Raw genomic sequence first — 12,527 nt, 5'->3', positions numbered from 1 at the left:
CTGAGTGTCAGCATGGATCATGAGGTCAGGAGTTTTGAAGAGTAATGGACAGACTGTCGATGATTTGGAGTCTCTGAGACGTGTATACATGCCAGTGGTGTCTACAAGTATAAACATATGGTAGGGCGCTAAGGCGCCAAACTCACCATACGCTGCTCTCCCAGTCTGCGCCTCTCTCCTGATCAGCGTCGACGAGTAGGAAAGGGAAGGACTTCGTTCCTGCTCAGTGGACACCAATACAACCAATCCTAGAGCTGCTCTCATGCTGAGAGCAGCTTCAGGATTGGTGGGAGCAGCCTAACCCCACGCTCATTTTGAGGCTGGGTGACTGTGCCGGCAATCCCTCGGTGTGCATGTCGGGCTGGCCGCAGTAATAGAGCCGGCCAACCCGACATGCGCACTGCAGGGGCAGCTGTAATCTTGCAATTGTAGGATTCATCCCCACCCCTTGCCCACGCACTGCAGGGTTAAAGTAAAATGGCACTGACATGCCAGTTTACTTTTATGTCTGTGCCATGCTGCGCCCGCAGCAGGTGAGGCGACGCTCCCCTACTCAAACGGAGGAGTCGGCCCTAATATATGCATGTTTGCATAAGTGAAAAAACAACCAACTAAAGAATAACGCAGTGCTGAATAACGTGGTGGCCCACAGATAATGCTCAGGGATCTTTACACTGAGGTGGACTGCTCACAGATGAGCCGGGCTGCTAACAGATGAGACGGGCTGGTGATCAGGGCTGGATTGGTAAGGCGGGCACTCGGCCAATGGCAGAGGGGCGGTATCCAAGTTCCAGCTGTGGGCTGCTCTTTAGGCAGCCTGGGGGCCGATTTGAGCTGTGTCTGGTGATGTCGCCAGCGCCCAGTGGCTGCCCGAGTGGCCTTCCTGGATGCAGATGGGCGTCCACTACCTCCCTTTTATCAATAGGCAGAGGTGTCACTCCCTTTCTCTCGCTGGGTCAGCCAAATAATGTATGCATACTGAGCGGGCGCAGGGGGCCTGAGCAGAAGTAGCCTCACTTGTTTCCAGGTATTTATAAAACTTTGCAGAAGCAGTGTTTTGCAGAAAGGCAATATGCATATGTGGACCACTTTTTTTTTGCGTCCCCGGGCCGATTTTTAATCCCAATCCAACCCTGCTGGTGATAGATGAAGTAGAATGCTCACAGGTGAGGCAGGTTGCTCATATGTGAGGCGGGCTGCTCATACGTGAGGCGGGATGCTCATACGTGAGGCGGGCTACTCATATGTGAGGCGGGCTGCTCATACGAGAGGTGGGCTGCTCATACAAGAGGTGGGCTGCTCATACAAGAGGCGGGCTGTTCATACGTGAGGCGGGCTGGTCATACATGAGGTGGGCCGGTCATATGTGAGGCAGGCTACATACGTGAGGTAGGTTGCTCATAGGTTAGGCGGGCCGTTGATAGCAAAGGGGGGCTGCTCATAGGAAGGGCCCTACGCTCCCAACCCAGTCCCAAGCTCTCAGGTCAGGGACCTGCCAATGCCTGATGGGGCCCCCCCGGAGTATCGGGGGCCCACCCAGCACTGCAGGGGCTTTTGTTACGCCACTTCCCCCAACCAGGGCAGTATTTGAAACACAAAGACAGTGCTTATTTCATTGAAAAAAATAGTGCCAGGGCCAACGGTGTTTCACGGGCAGACTGCGCAGTTTGCACCACTCACTGCTGCTGCCAAATGCCAGTACACTAATCTCTATTAACCATCACACTCCACACATTGTGCCAATCTTGAATACTCCGTGCCACCCAAAGCTGTAAAAGTGGCATGGACAAGCTATTATTAAACTTTAATGCATATTGGATTTGTGATCATTATTCGTATGTACGCTGTACAAAAAGAGACAGACAGCGCCTCCATGTGGTTGACTGTCTGAAATAAGTGCTGGTGTTGTGAAACAAATGCTGGTGCCGAGTACCAGCAAACACCAGCACAAATGAAACACTGCCCCCTCTACCATTCATTCGTTTTCGGATGTATGTCTACATTGCCAAGCATTGCTGCCCTGTAACTCCTACTGTTGCCCCGCTAAGCAAATTTGATTACTTGTTAATATTGCACTATAAGGTGTAATAATATGTTCGAGTACATTACTTTAAATCTGAATGTATGTTCAGTGTGTAGTGAACTGCTGCACATGCGTGCCGCCTGTGGAAGTAAAAACTGCCCGCCTGGCTGCAATACCTACTTCCAGAATATATAGCATTAGTTATTAAATACCAATGCTTCCATTTTTGTCTTTAAACAGTATGAACAGAGGCAGTTTTATGTCATTAAGTATTCCACATTTCGGGCCCAAATGAGATATACATCTGTCTTCCATCTTGATTTTCTTAGTATTAGTAAGAGGTTCCGGGAACTGGATCTTAGCATGCCTTTAAGCAAGCGGTTCCTAAAATTCAGCTCACCGACCGTATTAAATACGCCAAAACGTGGTGTGCATGAGCACAAATTAGCATTTTGTGAACACAAAATGTGAATTTACATTCGTAAAGCAAGCCAGGTGCACACCGAAGCCCAACCTAGGTGCGCAGCTTGCTTTGTGAATCCGGCCAGAGATTCGGGATTCTTTTGATGCCTTTGCCTTTTTAGTTGCAGCATCTTTTGATGGATATTGTCTGCCCTGAGAAGAGCCCTCTTGGCATCATTATCTACATGGGCTGCCTGAAAGGCCCCAGATGGGAGGCTAGTTTTCATGGCAGTGTTTGGATGCTACAAGAAGGGTATCCTTCTCTCACTCACGTCTGCGGGTGTGGTGTTTTATCGGTCACTTCGCTTTTATTCAGCCATTTTGTGTGTTTCTGATATATGATACAAACTGATTGTGATCATTGAGTGTGGATAGCTGTTTGCCTTTGGATCTGTTGCCCTCAGAGGCGCCCAACCCAGGGATAGTCTACTGTACACGATGACGCGGCTAGCTATGAGGAGTGACCTGCCCAAAGACCAAGGCTTTTGCAAAGATTAGTGATTTCCTATCAGTATAATGGCTATTCCGGGGAGGATATATTGTATCCAATTTGTATATATTGCCAGATAAAATACGCTGGTTGAGGATGAAATTTGGTTCTTAGCCTGTCTGTACACATGTGCCTTCTTAGAAGCGGATGTTACTCTGGCTTTGCAAAGTGACCATTTCACATTCACCTTGTAAACTCACACTTTTGTAAGATAGGCAATGTTCCTCGCAGAATGTCTGCAACGCAAGCCCTATGTGACCTTCATTGGTTAAAAATTGCTGACCGTGTAGCTTTTAAAACTTTGTGCCTTATGTTTAAGATCCGTCAGGGTTTTGCTCCTGCATATTTGCACAATCTTGTCCGACCATACCAGCCAAATCGTTCCCTTAGGTCATCAAATCAAGCAAATTTTGTAATTCCTAGAATTCGCTTGACAAAAATGGGAGGTCGCTCTTTTGCCCATTTGGGGCCGAAGATGTGGAATGCTCTTCCATTGTCGCTCAAAACGGAGACCAATCTTTTGGCTTTTCGCAAAAAGCTAAAAACTTTTCTGTTTTAGTTGATCAAATGTTTTCTGCTTTCCCTGCTTCAGCAAATACCTATCTCTCTTCTCTAGGCTGTCCCTGGCGCCGGGAAACCCTTTATGGGTAGCTGAGCGCAATATAAATTCAATAAAATAAATAAAATAAAATAGGCCTGTCCTATCTTTTTATCTGTTCAGTCTCTGCACTCATCAAATTACTATTAACTTGCAGTTTGTCAATAGCAAAAAAAATTAAACTTAAACAAAAGTGTAAGTTTAGCTTTCTGAGTTAGGCCTTATATAGGCCAGATACATGACCATCTGATCGCAAAATACTGGCCTCAATTTGTAATTAGTACTTCTGTGACCAGTAAAGATTTTTAAGAACCAACATATGGAATTATCAGTCAGTTCTTAAAAATCCGAATCGCAGTCGGTAACAATCCGACCTACCTCATGAATATTAATGAGGTAGATTCCATACTGCGACTGAGTCACTACAACTGAGACCATCACAGAGATGGTGACCTGCTGGGATGAGCACACCACCACGTCTGTGGTTGTTATTTCAATAAAGTCCTTTTTGTAAGGCAGCTTGTTTTCTGAGACTGAGTTTAAAAGAACATTTTGCTTTTTGTTTTTGTTTGTTTAAGGGTTGGCAATGTTCCCATGGACCACTGCCTAACAAACTTGCTATTCACATTCACATAGGGGAGGGGGAACCAAGGGCACTCTTTCCTTTTTGCAAATGCATTACCACCTCCTCTTAGGAATCTGTAAAATATCAATGTTTTGGGACTTTATTTTGGTCCCAAAATATTGATACATTAGATACATTTTCAGCATTATGGAGAGATGTTTATAACACCCGCCTTCCAGATACAGAATAGGTATCCATTCGTAATCCCATTTTATGAGTTGGTAAAACTTTTCCAAATCCCAAAAAGAGATCAGTATTTAAAAAAAAAAAATCATTTCAATGGGCACAGAGGTCGAGCTAGAGGGTTTGCGATCGTTAAACCCCTTGTGTGCGCGGCAAATTTTCGCGCTGTGCAGCCGTTTTGAAGAGTGGGCGGGTTCATGACGTTCCCCAGCCGTCATCAGCACACGCCCACCGTGATGCATGATGGACGGTGACCGTCATCAGCATGGAAGGGGTTAAATGCTTAGTACTTCCAGCACTTCAAGCCTATAATATAGTCAAAGTAGAGTGTGTAGAGGAGTGCAGTAACTTGCACGGAGACAGCGGCTGCAACGCAGTTGGAGTAAGCACTCTCATATTTTGCCTCACTGGAGATTGGGATCTTTCTTAAGGAGGTGAGAAAGTCTGTTAGCTCTTCATTATATCACATAAACCTCACCTCGAATGTCTACCTCTCAGGTACATGTCCCTGTGACAGACAGATCAGTGTCTTTGGTAACTGATGGTGCTTGTAAAAATACAAAAATTTTCACAGAGCCCTCATTGATATGCTTCTCCAACTAGTAGCTTGTGGGCTATTGATAGCTCTACTGTGTGCAGCCCACCCTGCAAACTTAGAAGGTGTTCCTTGATTGAATTAATATATGTATACCAACATTGTATGTACTTGAGGAGAAAATGTGTGTAATTTCAAAATTCATGAGCTAATGTTCAGAGAAAAATGGTTTTGTTTCCAAAGTATATTTAAACCTTATAATTGAGTTATAATGCATGTGACATTTGGGAGACCTACTACTAATGTTATTACCTTGGTATTAGGGTCACCCACTGCAGCTATAGCTGTCATACATTACCCATGTAGACACAATCCAACTGATAAAGCCTTTTTTTATGTTATGGCTGAAAACCTTACCTGATGCAGTGAGGTGATCACTGCTGACTATCCTGCTTATATTGGCCACTAATGCAGCCTTGTCTGATGTGACTATTATTGCATTAATGAAAATAATGGTAGCTCGGGATGATTTTCAGTGAACTGGTTTTATGCCAACAAGGGAAGAGGGCATAGCCTTGATATTCCGACTTCTGGTGGTGATTAACTTTATAATTCTGGTCTTGGCCTCGGCAAGTAACACAAACACATTTTGATGACTGTTAGTAACGCTAGTAATCTTCATAAGCAGTTGTGCAAAGTAAATATTTTAACATGAACAATATCTTGCTAGTGGTAAAGTTTAACACTTATATGCAGTAAGAAAATATAACTATAAGTGGTAGGGTAAAGAACAGTATCCACTAGGAACAGGTAAATAAAAGGAATGGCTAAATATTTACGCACATTAAAAAGTATGCCCAGCGTGATGCAATTCTTTCTAAATGAAGTGATTAGCATCATGGTGCTTTCTTAGCAGTGCAGAGAAATGCTGTCATCGGTGCTCTGGCTTTCCACAGAATATGACTTTATCATTTAGAAAAGAAAACAATTATTCTTAGAATCTAAGGGTCTGATTCGCAAAGGGCATCCGTACTCGTGATGGAGTGGGGGACTCCACACTCGGGCGAAATATCCGCAATTGCAGAGACTCCACCATGAGGCCAGAGATTCCCGCACAACTGCGGGGCCTCCGCCACGAGTGCAGAGATTCCCCCATGACTGCGGGGCCTCCGCCATGAGTGCGGAGATTCCCCCACAACTGCGGGCCTCCACCGCGAGTGCAGAGATTCCCCCATGACTGCGGGGCCTCTGCCATGAGTGCGGAGATTCCCCACAACTGCAGGCCTCCACCGCAAGTGCAGAGATTCCCCCATGACTGTGGGGTCTCTGCCATCAGTGCGGGGATTCCCCCACAACTGTGGGCCTCCACCCCGAGTGCAGAGATTCCCCCATGACTGCGGGGCCTCTGCCATGGGTGCGGAGATTCCCCCACAACTGTGGGCTTCCACCGCGAGTACGGAGGCCCTTTGTGAATCAGGTCCCAAGTTTTCTAGGCTTCCTTTTTTGTTAATAAAAGTCCTTCTATCTTAGGTACCATCTCTGGCGTAGAGAAGCAGTTATGGTAAAAACAGATTTAATCTATACTAGCATACATTAACCGCTGGCAGCAGAGGTGGTGATAAGAGTGACAGGGACCAGAGTGACACTGAGCCCCAAATACTTTAAAATAAAAATCATGAACCAATGCACAATTGGGAGAGGCTGAGACCCACAAGAGCCCAACACACAAAGCTGCAAGAACCTTCACTCCACCTGAACAGCCTGAATATAATGCCTCAGAATTAAAGGAGAACAGATGTTGTCCATGAGAAGCTCACCTCATCTGGGACAATACCACTTAGACTCAGGACCAACTTTATGGCCAAGTCTAACACAGCCCATACATGACTCCTGCAATTAACCTCCTAACAGCAAAACATGTAACTTGTCAAGGTCCAAAGCAAAAGAAAACTCAAGAGTTTATCAGCTCTAAGAAAGAAGGCAAGTGCTAATGCATGCAGACTGCCAGACAAAGGATGCCAGCTTCAGACCATGGTTGTGCCTGGGCAATGGAGGAGTGAGAGGACAGTTTAGGTCAGTCTTTTATGTGTGAACCCCTGCCCACCAGCACTCCTCTTGTGACACAGCCTGAACCAGAGCAGGTGACTGGGCTTTCCCATCTCAAGGCTCTTGCATTTTTTGTTTTGAAAATACTCACTTGTTTGAGAGCTTCTCAGATCCAATGAAGAGGCTGCTCCTCATAAGACCAGCACGTGTCCCCAGAAAAGCCATCTCAATTCCCTCCTCATTGGTCCTACAGAATAAGAGAAATACACACATTTTAAGGAAGGGGGTAGACAGTAGGATGATTATTTTCTGACCTGATGATGAATCCCAAATTGTAATTTGAGAAGGAAGCCCAATATCCATTAGAACTTAGAAGAGGAAATGCCAATCTGTCTAATAGGGAGTCCATCTACTAAATTCAGCCAATGGAATCAAATTATATTTAAACAATCTATCATAATGGTTCATGGTGATTCTATACTTAAGCATGCTTGCGTCTCACACCACATTTCTTAGCAAATCACTTTATTGGTTTGATTTGTTGTAGCAAGGGAAATAAATCAAAATATATTTTACACAACAAAACAAAACTATAGAGAAGGATCGGATATTGATATTCATCTCCTGAAGAAGACTGTCAATTTAATGTCAGCCAAAACATGTAGAGACTTTCAAAAGCACAAACACAGATTGCAGTTATGTAGAGATTTTTTTGTGACCATCTTCCCAATACCAGAAAAGGTGAACAGGGTGCAAAATTAATGTTTGAGCTGTCTTGATTTATAAAGAATACACATGTGATTGTATAATTCTTTATTTCACTCCTCTCACACAGATTACACATGTGAGTTTCACTAAAGGAGCTCCACATACAAGTATAGAACTATTTTTGATCATCTGTTGTGCATGGTCAAGCACAATATCTGTTTAAACCAATATGTGGGTAAACAATGAATTGTTCCCTTAAATTCTCGTCATCTCTACTTGACATTGCCTGTGTGTTGTTCTTTTTGTTCAGTAATTTGTGGGATACAACTTGCTGCAGTGGAGCATTTCAGGACTCTATCAATCACTCGCCAATCGCGAGGCCCAATAAAGAATATCTGGACCAAAAGCGGTAGCAATTGCATGGTTTACTGAAAACATTGTACTTTAGCTCCAAGAGGTAAGACATGATAGGTTACATATTCTTACATGGAGAGTGTTCCCTAGCACAGACCTGGAGTGGGTGTAGGGAAATGGACCTGCAACTAATTGCTGTGCTGTAGTGAACTTACTGTGACATGTTCAGGGCAAGCGCTGTCCAATAGGCCTCCATGGGAGCTGTTACCACTGCATCGAAGAGCACCTCTTGAACCAACTCCACATCACCTGGGCATGAAAAAACAGAAGTAGAAAATAGATGAAGAAAGACTGGCCATCTTCCCAAAGCTTAAAAACATATGTCCGGGTCCAGTGTAATGTTTTGCAGCAAGTTTGCATCAAGTTTTCAGGACGACATATTGAATACAACCTTCCCGAGCTAGACAGTCCAACAAGAGTAAAAATTCAAACTTCCATCTGTGGTGTATGAGCTCTTTCAGTTCTTCCTCCCTGAACCTCAATACTAGGCTGGAGTACATCTTCGCGGTTGATGCCAAGGTGCTGGCCAGGCATGACCGAGACTTACTCGGTTTGAATGTCTGATAGTGAGAAGGCTCAGGGCCTTATGGCCACTTCTTCAATCTACTCAACAAAATAGGGCAACCAGCGTATCCCAAAGGAGTCTGTGCAATTAACAACAGCTACAAGTCAATTCCCTGAGCAATAACTTACATTCAGAGTACCCCGGGTCAGACTGGCACGTAAGGGTATCTGGCAGTGCCTGAAGGTAGACTGATAGGTCAGTGTGTCAGCAGCTTGTTTGTACGTCTGGTGGGCTGATTTGTACTGTTGATTTCCCTGATGTCACTACAATAGGTGCCTGTCAAATGCACAAATGCATGCATTCTCCCATGCCTTGCAAAACACCTATAATGCATGTCTTTACAAGTTCAAAACTGCCCTATGTGGAAATCTGGACATTTTAGTACCGATCAGTAATGGGGGCAATGTTTATTTTGGTGCCCAGGATTATTTCCTCTCCCAGACTGACCCTGTCAGTACCATGTACTTATTCTGAACATTTTAAATAATATTCAAAAGTATATCTACCTAGCAGAACAACAATTTCCAATTAGATTAAACAGTTCTGAAGTAGGTACAAAACAACATTTCCACAACAGTATTAATGTTTTTATTCACAGAGGTTGGAGTTACTGCAGTGTGTACAAGGCATGATCAGGGGGTCCCTGAGGTATGGTCAGGCTGATAGCAAAGTACTCAAGGCAACATTGACAATGGGGATTTAGGGGCACCCACTATTTTGATATGCCCCTATACTCTTTGGGTAGGTGAAGCAGCCTAGGGGACTGCAAGGACATAATTGAACAGTCGTTAGAGGGCAAAGCGGGAGGAGTTAATGGACAGGGTGCCAGAGTGTCATCATCCTTTACAAAGGAGGCAACACAGCGGTTTTAGTGAAAGGGTTAGCCACAGGGTTACCGTGTGGATAGTGGTTGGGTAAGTTTAGAGTGGGCAGGATGGCAGTGAGAGGACTAGAAAAGGCCCTGTGGGTTATCACAGTGATGGGAATGCAGGATCGCCTAGCACCGGTGGTGGGAGAATGCGCAGAAGGTTTGTGCCGAGCGTGGCTCGGGCGCAGGTTGGAAAGTAGAGTTGCAGAAATGGTCCTGGCTTGCTCGTTGCTGTGGGCTAAATTGCGTAGGGAAAAGGGGAGGGAGGCACTTGAAGGCGGTACCAGGCAAAAGATGAAGACAGCAGGTTTGTCAGCAGCTGCCGCAAGGGCAGAGAGTATTGATCTGGTCAAAAAGGTTTGATACAGGGCTTGCACGGGAAAGAGCTACACAAAATCGGCATTTAGACTGTTACCCTGAGGATTTTGAACTTTCAGGGATGCAATTGAAGCCCATTGAAGAACAGAAGCTGTTCTAATGGGTTGTTCCATGTCTTGTGCATTGTTTGAAAAGTTTAGATGTTTCTTGCAATGGAGTTTAACATTTGTGACAGGTACGAAAGCAGTGACACATTATCTTCACAATTTTTTTCTTTGTGGGCACCACAGGCTCTGCAGAATGCCAGAGGATGTTGGTAAGTTGTCAAGAGCTAACGGCAGACAGTGGGTTGCCCCTAGCAGATGAGAAGATGGTGGGAACTTAAATTGATTCTGTGAGGAAGGAAGTGTGTTTGCCAGAGGACAAGACAGAAGCCATGCTGGAGCTGCTGGACACTGTGTTGGCTAGAAAGAAGGTTCAAGTCAAAGAGACCCAAGTTTTACCAGGACATTTGAATTTTGCACGCACAGTAGTGAGGGCGGTATCAAAAGAAAATAAAGGGGACCTGGAATTCCAAAGGAACTAGAGTAATCAAGGCCATGTATATAGAAAATGTTTCAAACGCAGACACTTAAAAAGATCTTTCACTACTACACCCTGAGGGCGGCCATTTGTAGTACGGATATCTTATCAACTCACACAGAGAGCAATTTTTGATGGTCTGCATGGTCTGGTTTGCTGCTCAGACAGTAACTGGGAGTCTGTGACGTTTCTCCAACCCGGCTGTGCAACCCAGCTGGGTCGGAGAAATTTAAGTGCAATCCTTCTTGACCTCTCGGCTGTCTTCAACACTGTCTCCTACCACACACTCATCAACCGACTGTACCAGAATGGAATCACAAGACACCGCTTTTAGATGGATGGCATCATTCATTTCAGGGTGCACACTGAAGATCTGTCTTCTTCCTTCACCTCACAGCCAATGCACACCATCTGCGGGGTCCCGCAAGGCTATTCCTTAAGTCCCACTGTCTTCAACATCTACTTTACTTCACTAGCAGACATCATCAGAACCCATGACATCAACATAATCTCCTACATCGATGACACCCAGCTCGTCCTCTCACTCTCAGCTGACCCCACCACGACGAAAACCAACTTCAGAACTGCATGAAGAATGTCTCAGCCTGGATCAAAAACAACTGATTGAAACTGAACATGGACAAAACCGAAGTACTGATCTTTGGCAGCCACACCTACCTCTGGAATGCCTCCTGGTGACCATCGGAACTCGGACCCAACCCCACTCCAAAAGATCACACCCACAACATTAGTATCATTCTAGACAGCGCACTCTCCATTAAACAACAGATCAACGCCATCTCCTCAGCCTGCTTCCACACGCCCTGAATTCTTGGCAGAATTTTTAAATGGCTACCCACCGGCACCAGAAAATTAGTGAGGCAGGCCCTCATTACCAGCCATCTAGACTACGGCAAAGCACTCTATGCGAGCACCACCAGAGACCTCAGGAAAAGACTCCAGACGATCCTCAACTTCCCTAAAAGGACCCACATCTCCCAGCAATTGAGAGACCTCGACTGGCTCCCTCACAGGAAGAGATGCCATTTCAAGCTTCTGACTCGCGTCTACAAAGCCCTCCATGACCAAGGACCAGCATGCATGAACCATCGTAAAAACTTCCACAAGCCACCCAGAAACCTCCCTCGGCTCACCGAGCCCTCACACAGACACTGCACATCTGCCACCCCAGAGGACAATCCTTCTCCCATCTCGCCGCCAAATCCTGGAACGCCTTTCCCTCCATCTTCGGGCATCACCCTCATTGGCAGACTTCTGTAAGGGACTCAGACCTGGCTCTTCAACTGAGACCCTCAACCCAGTGCCTGGATACCCTCATGGGTGATAAGTCGTGCTATGTAAGCACAGTTTGGTTGATGACCCTATTACCATCGCCTTTATCGTTACAGGCCTATTTTGCAGAGGCTCTGTGGCTCTATGTTTTCTCCTTGTCTGCTGCCAAGACAAGCCCACGGAACCTCCTCCTCTGAAAACGAGACAAAGCAACCACAATGTCATAGTCAACTGGATGTGCCTCACTCTGAAGACAATATTTTACTCCGGACAACCCAGCATCAATGCACACAGCAACTGTAGCACTTTCAAATCCTGCACCAACTGCCTGTTCGCTACATTCACCACAGATGTGTTGTCTATGTTGAACAGTACTTTATTATTTGAAAAATAGTCAGGCCACAATGCCAATGCCACCACCAGTGGAAAGAGCTCCAAAAATGCAATGCTCCTACCACCTCCTTTCCATGCTTCTGACCACGTCTCTGCATGCCACAGCCCTTACCATGGAAGACTGAAACCTGAACCACTGCTGCATTTGAAAAAGTGTGCATGTTCCATTCTGTCTCTTTGCTCAGCCCCTGCAGTGATGTCCCTTTAAACTTCTGCTAGAATGAGCACCACATCTTAAAATCTGCCCTGACCCCTAAAGACAAGTGCACTCGGTGATGAGGTAGGGAAAGCCTTGACTTTTCCAGACTCAGCTTCCTGCAGAAAGTCCAGCGTGCCCTCACAACTCCATATATAAATATATATATAGATATATATATAGATATATATTTTATATATTTTATTATATTTTATCACAACTCCATAT

The 12,527-nt window shown here is 45.3% G+C and overlaps 1 protein-coding gene across 1 annotated transcript in view; it reads right to left on the bottom strand.

Moving 5' to 3' along the window:
- Positions 1 to 12,527, bottom strand: part of CACNA2D4 (calcium voltage-gated channel auxiliary subunit alpha2delta 4) — a 924,019-nt gene that overhangs the window by 448,017 nt on the left and 463,475 nt on the right. The window contains exons 23-24 of the mRNA XM_078673672.1: positions 8,240 to 8,333; positions 7,114 to 7,209 (exon numbers count right to left, since the gene is read on the bottom strand). Of these exons, the coding sequence (XP_078529798.1) occupies positions 7,114 to 7,209; positions 8,240 to 8,333 (190 nt within the window). The remainder of the gene's footprint in view (positions 1 to 7,113; positions 7,210 to 8,239; positions 8,334 to 12,527) is intronic.

This window comes from Lissotriton helveticus, chromosome 1_1 (assembly GCF_964261635.1).
Source record: "Lissotriton helveticus chromosome 1_1, aLisHel1.1, whole genome shotgun sequence".
Lineage (NCBI taxonomy): Eukaryota > Metazoa > Chordata > Amphibia > Caudata > Salamandridae > Lissotriton > Lissotriton helveticus.
Note: the sequence above shows the minus strand (reverse complement) of the source record. Positions and strands in the feature narration are given on the sequence as shown.